This window comes from Austrofundulus limnaeus, unplaced genomic scaffold (genome assembly GCF_001266775.1).
Source record: "Austrofundulus limnaeus strain Quisiro unplaced genomic scaffold, Austrofundulus_limnaeus-1.0 Scaffold389, whole genome shotgun sequence".
Lineage (NCBI taxonomy): Eukaryota > Metazoa > Chordata > Actinopteri > Cyprinodontiformes > Rivulidae > Austrofundulus > Austrofundulus limnaeus.
In genome coordinates this window covers 18,737-31,948 of record NW_013952791.1, presented here as the reverse complement: position 1 = coordinate 31,948, position 13,212 = coordinate 18,737, and the positions used below count along the sequence as shown (strand labels likewise).

General features: G+C 40.1%; 2 protein-coding genes across 2 annotated transcripts in view; both read right to left on the bottom strand.

Moving 5' to 3' along the window:
* Positions 1–7,057, bottom strand: part of LOC106528548 (dual specificity mitogen-activated protein kinase kinase 6) — an 11,396-nt gene extending 4,339 nt beyond the window's left edge. The window contains exons 1-8 of the mRNA XM_014023742.1: positions 6,667–7,057; positions 2,103–2,172; positions 1,493–1,541; positions 1,282–1,395; positions 999–1,118; positions 612–728; positions 342–393; positions 103–230 (exon numbers count right to left, since the gene is read on the bottom strand). Of these exons, the coding sequence (XP_013879196.1) occupies positions 103–230; positions 342–393; positions 612–728; positions 999–1,118; positions 1,282–1,395; positions 1,493–1,541; positions 2,103–2,172; positions 6,667–6,685 (669 nt within the window). The 5' untranslated portion in view covers positions 6,686–7,057. The remainder of the gene's footprint in view (positions 1–102; positions 231–341; positions 394–611; positions 729–998; positions 1,119–1,281; positions 1,396–1,492; positions 1,542–2,102; positions 2,173–6,666) is intronic.
* Positions 7,058–7,306: 249 nt separating this feature from the next.
* On the bottom strand, positions 7,307–11,115 carry btbd17b (BTB (POZ) domain containing 17b). Its single transcript, XM_014023741.1, has 3 exons — positions 10,751–11,115; positions 9,177–9,459; positions 7,307–8,875 (listed from the first exon to the last, which is right to left on the bottom strand). The coding sequence occupies exons 1-3, from the start codon at positions 10,842–10,844 to the stop codon at positions 7,801–7,803; spliced, it is 1,452 nt and encodes a 483-aa protein (XP_013879195.1). The 5' UTR covers positions 10,845–11,115; the 3' UTR covers positions 7,307–7,800.
* Positions 11,116–13,212: the final 2,097 nt, after the last annotated feature.

Below are 13,212 nucleotides of genomic sequence, written 5' to 3'. Positions count from 1 at the left end.
CCTCAAAGTGCACAAGCGTCCAACTTGAAGCGTTGGATGCGATTTTGAAGCTGAAATCGCGATCGGTGTGAACGCASCATTACTCCCTCGGTCTCCACTCACCGCCATGTAGGGCTTGCAGCCTGCGTCCATCGTTTTGGCCACAGAATCCACCAGGTGGCCACTGATGCCAAAGTCACACATTTTCACTTGGCCCTCAGTGTTGATCAGGACGTTGGATGGCTTCACATCTAGAAGCAGATGTGAACGGGTAACGTCAAGAGTGCTTGTCGAATACAGAAACAAACACCATCTCTGGCAATCTGGAATATTACACTGTAATAATTWGATTTTCTGATTACCTCTGTGTATCACCGACAGGTTGTGGTGCAGATGCTCTARTGCCTTGACAATCTGAGGAATAAATGAAAAAGAAAAAGTAGAATGATAATGTTCTCCGTTAGCTGTTAAATTAGATCTAAAGACAAACAACTGACATGCACTTGTATTAAAATACCAACTAAATATAGTGTAAGACATTTTAGAAAAAAACTGTTTATAAACTTTAAAAACATGACATGCATCTTYCACTACTTGCTTCAATATAGTAAAATTTGCAAAATGGGACATACTGCTACTGTGATCTTGCCCAAGATGTCCTCGGGAATGGTTTTGCCTTTTTCGATAACCTTCTTGTAGAACTTATCCAGAGACGTGTCCATCAGTTCCATACAGATCCAAACATCACCCTGAAAGAAAAAATCAAATTATATAAAAAACAAAAAAAACAAAACAAAGACAATAAAAAATTAATCATTAATCAAATGAGTCATCATAGAGGCACATACGATTACTTCCTCAAAGTCCCATTAAAATCTGTCCAGTGGTTCATGAAGTATTTTGGTACCAGACACAGTTTGCACATAAACACAAAAACTATCTTCCACTTTTCAACAAAAAAAATCAACAGAATAAGGCCATAGCAGTACAAGATTATGAGATTCATAGGCTGGATTTACCTCTCTGAAAAGGGCACCGTAGAAGGTCACAGTGTAGAAGCAGTCAACTGTCCTCATGGAAATGTCCAGGTCCATTAGAAGCCTCTTCTGCTCCAGAGTGTTAACTGTAGCACGAATCCGCTGGAGACACAAGCATCGCACAACGGCTGTCAGTTTCCAAACCTCTGTCRGTAATCTGGATCACTTGATCCAAACCCGTGATTGTAATGGATAAACCCAGGGTTTTATTTTAAAAGCACAATACAAAAATCAGAAAAATCAAAGAGACAGTTTGCCRTTCTACCTTCACGGCCATGATGACACCACTGGGCACATGTCTCATTTTGTCCACCACCCCATAGGCCCCCCTCCCGAGCTCTTCAATCTGCTCCAAGTCATCAGCCTCAACTACAAAGTTCTGAACAGGAAAAAAAATTCAAGAGTTCAATAAAAGCACATGAAAAAATAAAAATTAAATAAAAAACGCAAAAGTGAATAAAAGAACACAACTTTACCCGATCTCCAATGGTGACACAGGCTTTAGAGTCAAGGTCTCGAGGAGGCCTACAGACAGAAAACAAAATGTAAAAACAATCAGAACAGATCACACAGTACTGTTAAATGTAAATATGTTTAACTTTAATTAACAACTGCCTGCCTTAACACTACTTTTTGTACACTCCAGTTATAAATAAAATTAAACCATGTTGAATTGGAAGATTTCAATCTTCTGCCGTTATTATCCTAACTTGAAACTGAGCCGAATCGTTTCTGCTGGTCTGGGTCAGCCACCTTTCAGATGAGGACTTCAAAGAGGTTAATATCTTTTCAGCAGAATCTCAGTTATTTGCACGTATCTTTTTCTCAGTGATAAGCCACAGCTTTGAATTCTCAAGACTGCAGTGTAGCTACCATCTATTAGGCAATCTATATGCTGGAAATGCAAATTCAAAATAAAAATCTGACAGGAATTAAGCAGCCAACAGGAATGTGTTATAATGCAGTGTTGTTGTTGCTTAATCCAAATAGAAATAGATCCAGAACATTTAATGTATTGAGAATTTGGTGAGCCTGTTGGTGTTTCACCATGTATAACCCGCGACAGAAAAAAAAAAAAAGTCTTACGCTGTAGCTTCCGGTGGTGGAGGTGTAATCAGGTTTATGGGCAGCTTCGGCCCAGGGGTCTTCTTCCTCCCTACAAGACAATAAACAAAAAGAAATACATTCAGTTATTACAGATTTGATTTCTGAACTCTTCGATGAATCAAAATGGTCAAAAACAAAAAGCTGTAGTAAGCAGTTACAACACACCAGTTTGGTCTATTTCTCAAGACCCACACTTTGATTTTCCTTTCTTTTTAAACAAATCCAAGCAAAGCATAAAGAGACACCTTGCTGTCAACTACATTAACGGAGAGGCTAAATTAAAGTTGACTTAATTAAACAGGATGTTTTTGTATTTTCTTCTTAGTTCCATTTTTGGAGACACAGTCAGTCTGCTGTTGCAGATGACAAACTGCAGTGCACTAAATGCTTTGTTTTTTTAAACCGGAGCTTAGGTGTGACCAAGGCTAAAGCTGAGGAGGTGGACTTAAATGACTGTTGGCTCTGGTATGATGACTCACATGAAGTAGCTGAAAAGAATCCCGCCTTACATATACATATTTTTTTCTTCTTTTCAAGTAAAAGTTATATTAATCTGATTTTAATCTTTGAACCCTCACATTTGAGATTGTTACAACTTTTACACATTCTTCTTTACAATAGGTTGAGCGTTGCACTGTGATGCCGTGCAGCTGTGGGCCCCTCCTGTGTTAGATTGATAGCAGTTCATTCATAAACACCATTTACCAGCAGCCGCTGGGACTTCCCAAAAAGCACTCAGAATATCTGCCAGAATGACACACTGAGCCTGTGAACAGCAATGCAGGAAAACAGTTTTTTTAAACACTGACACTCACGTTAAATGTGCTCATTACCAAGTACTACAAGTACTAAGTGGCCAAAAGGGAAAAAAAAAAAACTAACTCTTGCTACATTAACTCCACCCCCACAAGGATATATTAAAGGCAATTTGATCTGGATTGAGTGGTTTCATCCAAGACTGATCCGACTGTGCAATAACTCTGAAACTGCTTTATATGAAGCAAAGGCGACCACGGTAATTGCCATTGTTACTGTGCAGCTGTGTTTGTCATTGAGTCACACCACTGCACTGTGAAGGAAGTATGATTGGGCAAACCCATTTTTGCTAGAATACGCTGGAAGGGAAGTCAACGTAAAAAAGAAGGGGGAAAAAAAAGATGCCAGAAACAGTAGCCCACCAGACACATTCATTTTGTGTTGGAAGACTAAAATAAGCCGATGGTGTGGGGACGGGCTACGGTAGTGGTAGGGAGAGATTGAATGTGATTTACTCACACATACCTAGTCAAAAATAGATTTTACATTTCCTCTGTGTGGGTTTAAGCAAGAGCATTCGACAGGCTCCTGTCGACCTGGTCGTGCAGCAAAATTAGGACAGCATGCAAACTTGGCATTGCACATAAACATCTGACATCCCAAAACTGTTTTAAAGGAGACCAATTATGGGTCCTAGAAATTTTTATGGTATGTCTGTGGGCTATCCAGACCATGTTCATTCAATTTAATGCACAAAATAATTCTCAGATRATAAAATTTCTCAWTTTCTAGTTCTGCCTGCTCTGACTTCCGTTCAGAAGAGCTGTTTATGTTAATGAGCTCTGTTGGTAACGCCCTCCAAAAATCTGTTGACATTTACTCCGCCCTCCTAAGCCAGCGTTTACGTTAGCATGGCTAATAATAGCAGAAGCTCCGTTGTACGACCATATGAGACCCAGAGGCAGAGTCGTGGTCSCAGCTTCTTCTTTTTTTCTCCCCCTCCTCTGCTCTGCGCTCTGTTTCCAGAGCAGGGAGCAGCAGCGGTCAAAATACCTCAGAAACTTGAACAAATAGGCTTTAACAAGGCTTTAATAAGATAAACAATAGAGGTACATGAGAAAAAGTGTTCATAACGAATGAAAATAAATTCTATAGTGTCCATGCTGGTCTCAAACCCTAGTCACCCACTCTTTGGTCTAACACTCTACCMATTGCCCTATTGGAAAGCTTGTTGTGATATGAGCTGCGCATTGCACAACAACTACGACGGCTTTTTATTAGGGCTGTGTATTGGCAAGAATTTGGCGATAAGATACATATCATAACAGAGGGGTCACGATACGATATATCCCAATATATTGCGATACTGTAAGCAAGGCAGTATATTGTGATATATTGTGATTTTTTTGTCCAAAAATTCTATTAAATAAAAACCTCTTATTGAAAAAAAAACGAAAAGAAAAGCTAATGTTTACTTACAATGCTAATGCTACCCTTACTCTCTGGCGCTCAAGAGGTAGAGGAGCCAAATGGCTGGCTCACTGCTGCCAACTAGTGGTCAGAGGCTGAACTACAACATAAAAATGAATGGCTGGCAAGAAGGTTGATATTTTAAACCTTAATTAAAAATCGATACAGGGCTTTAGAATATCGATACAGTATCGGGAAATGAAATATCGCGATATTTCAGTGTATCGATATTTTCTTTCACCCCTACTATTTTTACTGAGGAGGTGGAGCCTCACCCGGGAGTTGCTAGTTGAGGGGCAGAACGCTGGTTCCGGTGGGTTGTCGTACAGCTTGTGACATCACAAAATGACAGAAGTATAAAACTTGTCATTAATATACATTAAAATACATTTACTTACAGTAAATATGCTCCTGTGTGCATTTTTTTGGTCCTAGGACAGTTTTTTTTAAGAAGTACATACCCAAAGTTGAGTAAAAAAAAACCTTTAAAAAGTGAATTTTGCATAATAGGTCCCCTTTAAATTCTTACATGTCTACATGTGTTCATATGCAATAAATTATCACAAAGAGATATATGCACTCATTGTTATAACTTAACTAAAGTCAGAGTTACTTCTTGCATATTGTAAAGTATTAATGGCCTTGAAATACTAGCCCCTCACAGGTACAAGACACCCAACAGCAACCAGTCTGACTGGACACATCCGCTCCAAACGCAACAGCTGTCTGGACCCGTTGGGAAATATGATGTCACTTCACTGGGCCCACATGTTGTGCTGTTGGGGCAAACAGAGGCCAACCCCGCTGCAGCTTTCTGCTCTTCTATCTGAGCCTCAAAGAACACAATAGAGTGACATCAGCCACAGCTGTAGCCAAAGTTCAACAAAGCTGTGCAGGGAAAAATACACGACAGCAGAAAACAATTTTCTAACTAAAATAAAAATAATAAAATAATCATAATAATACATTTTAAAAAGTCCGAGTTTGAGTAACAGCACTTTCTAGGGAAAGTGTGACGCAACACAGAAGTGCTGATTTGGAATGTTTCTCATTATTAGTGAAAATAATGAAAAGGGTTAATTTCACACTCATGAGAGAAAAACAATGCATGAAGTTTTTCAAAGTCGCAAAAATAAAGAAAGAAAGTTCAGTGGAATATGTACGTAATATGAACAAGAATTTCTGGATTGTGCATGGAATCGAAGTTTCAATAGCTCTGGGGCGAGTCACCATCAGGAAGCACCAGCCTTAGATTTAGCTCTGTGTCCATATACAGACAGACAATGATGACTCATGCGCAGATAATCTTCCACACCACCCTATCAGTGCTGTTAGAGAGAACCCAACATCCAAACATGCTTCAGCAATCTCAAGGCTCGCTGTGATCAGAGGAAAGGAGAAACAGAAAAAAAAAGAGAGAAGACATCTCAAACTTGCTTTATTAGCAGCAGAACCTGTGTAGCAGCTACAGAAGCAGCCAGAGAACTGTCAACAAAAAGGGGGGGAGACTGCACTCAGTGTTGGAGCTGCATGTCAGAACATGCCTCGGTAGGCCAAAGGCTGTGATTGCCTGAGCAGCAGCAACCAGCCAATCTACTCAGCCCTCTGAACACAGCGTGTCCCCCCGACCATGGTAACGCTAGTATGATTGTGTAACAGCACAAGCGGTGAACTTGAAATGTAAATTGACATCATCATAGTCATGCTGTGTATGACGCAGAGGAAGACATTTGATTTTTTTTCTTCTTCTTCTAAGCTTTCTCTCTCTCTCTTCTTTGTGGCAGTCTACTAAAGTAATTATACATCACAAAAAAAAAAAAAAAAAAAAAAAACAGTGACGAGCCCTTAAATCATCGCCACCTGCTTGGATAAGATTAAGAAACGTGGAAAAAGGTGTAACTTTTAGAAAAAGTATGTGTCAAGCCAACAAAAAGTAGCTAAAAACACATGTAGATAAACAGAATTAAAACTTACCGGTGCGATTTGAACGCGTTGGTTGATAATTACAGTTTAGCAAGTCTTATTGTTGTGAAAATGCTGTAAGCTAACAGGGCTAAAAGCGTGCTTTAGCTAAACTAGCGACGTAAAACAATACTCAACAGCGTAATAAATGAAACAGATAAGTACCGCTCAAATATCAGGTTGGTTGGAGACTTWGTGAACTAATAAAAAGTAGGAAAGTTGGCTAGCTTCGTAAGTTTCCACCTGGCAAGGTTACATTTCTTACACTAAGCTAGTTAATGTTCATTCGTACTGCACGGTGGGTAAAACATGCAGAACTGCTTTAAAAACAATGTAAAAAAAAAAACACACTTACCTCCTTTAGAAAGAGACATTTCCCCTTTGCTTTGATGAGGGGGAAGGGAAACACAAAGACTTTTGCCTTTTTTTTTTTACTCCCTCCCTCCCTGCATCTAGTCTTACACCCGCTCAGGATCGCTGGTTTTGCAGCGCAAGATCTAACAGCGATAAAAGAAAAAAAAGAAATGGAGGGGGAAATATCTAGTCGGTTCGTCCTCGTGCAAGCKTAGCGCAACAATAACCAGTCCGCGCGCTCAAAGATCGACTCGCAAAACAATGCACAACTTTAAAACAATCCGAATAGTTCGCGTTAAGTTTGCTAACAAAACCTTCACTTGGGTGGCCAAAGTCTGACAGCTGAAAGCTCCAACCGCTTCGACGACGTGATGACGTATTTCCGGTCTTGCGGTGAGCCTCGTGGGACGTGTAGTTTCCATTGGACTGGATACGTTCTTCTCCTTTGACAAAAATACTTTTAGTATGTTTATATTTAACAGGTAATTCGACGACAGTACAGTATTTTTTTAAGTTTATATTTATTTTCACTTCATTTCACATGAACATTTTAATAGATGCATAAAATCCTTGAGCTGAGAGGAACTAAAACTAAACAATGTGACAACAAAAGCAAAAATGAATGTACAGGCATTAGAAAAGAAAATGGATTTGCAGTTTATTTAACCCATTCTGTTACACAAGATTCAAGCATTGTAAAGGTTCTGTCATGAGCTACAAACTATCATAATCTATATTTGACTGTGGAAAAAGGCATAAAAATAATAGTGACTGTTAAATCTTTATAGCACCTATTCAAAAAATATAAACCCTTACATAATTAATACATTTAAGGGGGAAAAACTATTACACAATTCAACAAAAGCTGTCAAGTAATGTTTTCCCTTTCTTTTTCCAGAACACATGAAATATTGAACATAACCTACCACCATGAAAATCACTGTTGAGCTGTTAAATTCAAAGTATTTTTTAATAAAATCACCCTTACTGTTGGAAGACAAAAAAAAAGCACAAAATCATGACCATATCACATACCTGATGCAATCATGTGTTGTGATATGAGTGTGCTTTGCATTATGTACACGTGATCATGTGGGTGGATGACTAATGGTGAGGTCATGTCAAATTCCTGCTTCTACTTCCTGGCAACTAGAAGAGTGTGGTAGAGAGGTTTGATCACAATGTGCAGGTAGAGGGAGCTGTCGATTAGGTACTCAGACGCACGCCGCTGCAGGTCAGCATCCACCAGGAAATCCCCAGCCTCCTCTGTGCTTTGATGGAAGTTGTAGACGTGGCGGACGACCACTTTTCCTTGCTGTTTCGCCATCACAATAACAGTTTTCTGGAAACTCACGCCGGCAAAGTCCGGGCTGGAAGTGGCGGGCGTTACGATGATGCGAGGTCGACCTGCCTCGGTGCGGGTGGGCTGCATGGCKCCAAGTTCGGTGTACGTTGACCTGGCGCTGAGCGGGAGCCAGCGAGGAGAGAACAGAGCGTTCCATGTCACTCTCTTACTGGAGTCRTGGCCGCTGGGACCAAGCTGGGTCTGGAAGCTGAAGCTGCGGTCATCGCGGGTGGGGTTATTGATGATCCACGGCGAACCCCAGGAGGAGGACAAATAGTTACGGGGCGTGAATATGCTGCAGTTGACATCAAAGTACTTGGCCAGTTGAATGGGTGAGGCYGAGTGGAACTGGAAAGCTAGATATAGGAGATCACGAATGGACTCGTAGTGCTTCACCATGAGGAGGGACTGCTTCTGAAGACGGAAGAGATGCTGAGGAGGGATCATGCCATATCGAACAGCCTTTAGCGCACTTTCCACAGTTGTAGTCACTGGCTGGTTATGATTAATCCAGCTCTCCAGGGCCTCGTAGAGCTCCAGCTCGCTCTGCAGAATCAGGTCAGAGCGCTGGAGCAAGGACAGGAGCAGGTCTTCGCTGATGGAGCCCCATTCTCCACTCTGCAGCACAGAGGAAAGATTCCAGGACAGGTACTGCAGACAACTGTCCCGCAGGGTTGCGTCCCCAATTTGCTGTGCATAGTTGTACCAGCTCACCACGTGGCCCGCGGGTGAGTCGCTGGAAAGGTGTTGAGCCATATACTGGGACAGACCTTGCTGCAAGGCCCACACGTGGTACCTGCTGGCCAGCTTGTGCAGAGATATGACCTGATCAAGCCGTACTGAGATATCACCACAGTACAAATACCTGGAAGACACACATTCAAAAAGCATTGTTAAAAAAAAAAATYGGTGAAGCTTTTTTACTCTTCACATCTGAGTCACTGAATAAAACCCACACTTTCTGGTTTTAGACTGTGAGCCTAAAGAGCAAGTTTAATTTTAGAATAYTGCACAAGATGGAACATTACACTCCTCTAGAAAGCAAAACCCCAAAATGGTAATAATGACCTGTTGTACACTGCTGGAACAGTTCTGCAGTTTGTTGGACTCCGTTTTGTTTTCTTTCATAAATCAGCACTCAACAAACAGTTTTAAACATTTCTCACCTAATAAACTTGTCAAAGGCGGCAGCGCAATCAGGCGTCTCCGTCAAAACCAGAGCGCTGTTGTTGCGACTGAGCAGCAGTTCCTCAAACACATCGCTCTGCAGGCTGAGAACCAGGCTGTGGGCTTGAATCACCTTCACCTCATCTGTGTTGATGGTATGCACCCGCAAACTGACATCACTACTGTTGCCCATGGCCAGGAGGTTCTCCATACGATGCACCAAACTCATGGAGTGATTCAGGACCGTGGCACCACTATCCAGTGCCTCCTGCTTCAGTGGAGCTGTGTAAAAAAATAAAAGGAGAAATCTTGTCAGAAGCACAAACATCAGGAAAGTGGCTTAAAACTTGTTTAATTGCTCTCTAAATCCGGAGAGCAACTCATTTTGTGTCCCCGTTTTCATAACTGCTTCTCTGCATTGGGAGATTGCCTGAAATATGAATCATATGTGACACAGTTCGGATCTGTAAAAGGTTTAGCTAAGCCACAACTGATAGCATGTGTCAGGGAGAAATATCAGACTTGCACATCCTGTCCTGCTTCTGCTCTGAATTAATTGAAAAAGAGAGCAACAACCAGGTGGCTGACTCAGAAAACCCCAGATGCCAGGTGCACAGAAAAAAAAAAAAAAAAAAAAAAAGAAATCCCGAGTTTGCAGCACTGCTGCAGATGGCTTTTTCTATGGCTCCTCTTGAACATAAGTACAAGTGGCGCATGGAGAATCCCACATAAAAGACCCGAGCACGACAAGTTGCTGTTTCCATTCTGCTCTGCATCAGTCATCAGCAGCCTTGTTGGCCTGAAACTGGGGTTTTAATGAGATGCTGGGGGGGGGGGGGACATTTGGCTCTCTGGGTTGTTTCATGGTTTTCATTTCTTTACAACAATCAAGAACTCCCTCTTCAAAGTCAGCTTTTTCCAATTAGCCAGCCTGGACACAATATGCTCAAATGAGATGTCACTAAACTAATTTAGGACGATACTCCACTGAATATAATGTACAGGACAGAGAATATCCATTACATAATTAGCTATTTTTATATTCTGAAAGAATAATAAAAATTATTCGTTTCAAACTAGTGAACATCCTCTACACACAAACTTATAAAATAAAAAAATTTATATATGTTTCAATGGGTCTTCCAYTTTAAGCTGAAAATACATGAAGACGTTAAATAAAACATTTAGACAATTTATTGAATCTAACGAGCCTGTACTCACTAAAAACTAAACTGACAGCAGTGTAACGATAGCTTTTGTCAAAATCAGTTCTTTTTAAAAGCAAGKCAAGCTTTCCCTCTGCTGGTTTCCAGCTCTGAGTGGATGAGACGGTACAAAAAGCCAAATGACAAATGAACTTGTCTTTTCTCTGAACCCAGACAAACAGATGAGGACAGGAAGAGACAAGCAAATAAATATCCATCTTTTGCTTTGAGGCTCGGCACAAGCCCCAGCACGGGGGGAAGCTGGACTGAAATAAAACAATATAGAGTAGGATTTAAATCAATGAAATATTTCAAAGTGAACAACGTCTTTTTTAGTGGTAAAGCACAGAATTCGTTTGCGTTCTTACCTCCGCTGACTGTGACAGAGTGGAAGTAGATAAAGAAGAGCAGGGTGCCCACATAGACCCAGCCAGGAATCTCTTGTTCACATGAGCGGACCATGTTTTCTCAATTATTATTATTTTTTTATTTTTTTCACTGCTTCTCTTTCTGTTTGTCCTTTTGCCTCTCCTCTCCTCTCTGTGCCACTCTCCTAATCGAACGCGTGCAGACGGGTGCGCTGCCTTGTGTGATGCCCGGCTCCCTGTCCTGGACTCTTTATGTAGGACGCTGGCCTTTCCCTGGCGCATCTCACAACCCCGCGGTCTCCATCGATTGGTGGAATCAGGCAGGGGCGTTGCTATAGCGACAGCTTTGATTTTGAATTTCTCCCTCTTGGTTGTAACATGGCATTGATCGGCGGCACCGGGCCAGCTAAGGACTCAGATTAATGCCTTTTTTTTTTTGTTTAAAAAGTCAGTGGGGTTTGGTGCTATTAGGAATCAATAACAAATGCAGTTTCCGATTTTAAAGGCACTTTAAATGCCAGATTGCTGCGCTGGAGAACTTTGACCATGACGGTCATGTTGAGTACAATCTGTGCCTTAATTAATCTTCTAATTACAGCTGCAGCTTAGATTATCTGTACAAAGTAATCAGGGTTCCAAGGAATGTGACCAACTGCAGTCAGTTACATTTCACAACTCATTAGAAGGTCAACATCTTCTACTATTTGTCAAAAGGCTCATTAATCTCACTAATGAGAGGATAATTCAGTTTCAACTGGACCTGCTCATCAGGTGAAGCAAGCTTTGTCATACCCAAGAGGCAGTCTAAATTTGATGGCCTTTTACTGTTGCTAAAATACAAAACAAGCTTTTAACAGCTTTCCTACAGCGCAATACTACACACATGAATTTCACTGTATTTTCATGTGCATTACATCACAAAACTTTTAGGACGGGAAGCGCAAAATGAATACAGATTGTGCTTCAGTTTTAAAGTTTTATTGTTTATTGCTTGCAGAGAAAGAAACCTCCAAGCTCTAGTAATCAATACTATCCCACCATGGCTCCAAGTGAGCTCTACAGCCACACATCAAAGAAGAATTATACAGCCCAACATTTGGTTTGTTCCAACCAAATTATGTTTCAGAGTGGGAAAAAATGGCCTTTGGCCTCAAGATTCATAAAAATAAAAAATAATCTTTTGGAAAAGATGAGCAGCAATATGATAAATGTGTTTAAAAAACCATAGATCAATCTAATGTGAGAAAGAAGAGGTATTATTTCAGAGAGATTTGGGTTGTGCTGACGCACCGTGGTCTGCCGGGCTGCTTTTTTAATGCGTTTGAACACGACGTAACCTTTAATAAGGTCACACGCCTTTCTTTTGTTTTGTTTACTTTTTGCTATCACTCAATCTGGACTATAATACGAGATGATTGATTGATAAGCTGTTTTACTTTTAAGAGCACCCCTCGGGACAAGATCCATTGAAAGATCAATAAACCACACGGGTCCATTGTGTAGTTTAAACAACATGTAGAGTAAGTGCAGCCTGAAAGCCAGAGATGACCTTAGTTTCGTGCTGAGGCCTGAGGGAATGCACTCGTTGACCAGATCGCCAAAGAATTTATTGCTTTAAACTCAACATGTTAAATGCAGTGCTGACAATTTCACATTAAAAAAGGAGAAACACTATTATGTCTTATATGAAATTAGTTTTAGGCAACGCATTACTGAAGTGAGCAAACAGTTTGTTAGTTTGAATCTCTTCAAAATAGTCTTAAAAACACAGTTCCTTCTGGTTTATACAGATTTTTTACAATCACATCAGTGAAAGAGGTTTTGATGACACTGAGGCAAAATATTTTAAAACAGGTGTTTTAAAATATTTTGTGAAACATTAAAAATGAAGTTAGCAAAAAACTGAGGGCATTAAATGTATTTAAAAATAATAAACATCATCTGACAAGGTATTAATTTTTTTTGAACAGCTTCCCAACTATACATATTTCCCCAGTATCTCCTAAGTACGACGGAGTATTAGAGCCGCACAAGAGGTTTTTTTTTTAATTTACGAGAATAAAGTCATAATATTATGACATTAAAGTCGTAATATTATGAGATTAAAGTCATAATATTACAAGATCAAAGTAATAATATTATGAGAATAAAGTCGTAATATTACAAGTTTAAAGTCATAATATTACAAGTTTAAAGTTGTAATATTATGAGAAAAAAAGTCATTACATTGTAGCCTTTATACGAAAAAGCATGCAGTCACTGCAATAAAATGAGGAATGTTGAGCAACTTGTCAAGTTGTTTAGTATTGCTATAAATAATCTTTTAGCACATTAGCATCAAATTATCAGTAGCAGGACTTGGAAATTGCGCAAAACGACTATAAACTGAAGCCATATTGTAATTAATGGATGCATTGACGGATTTAGTCATCACATAGTTAATTTGGATGACAGCATATTAA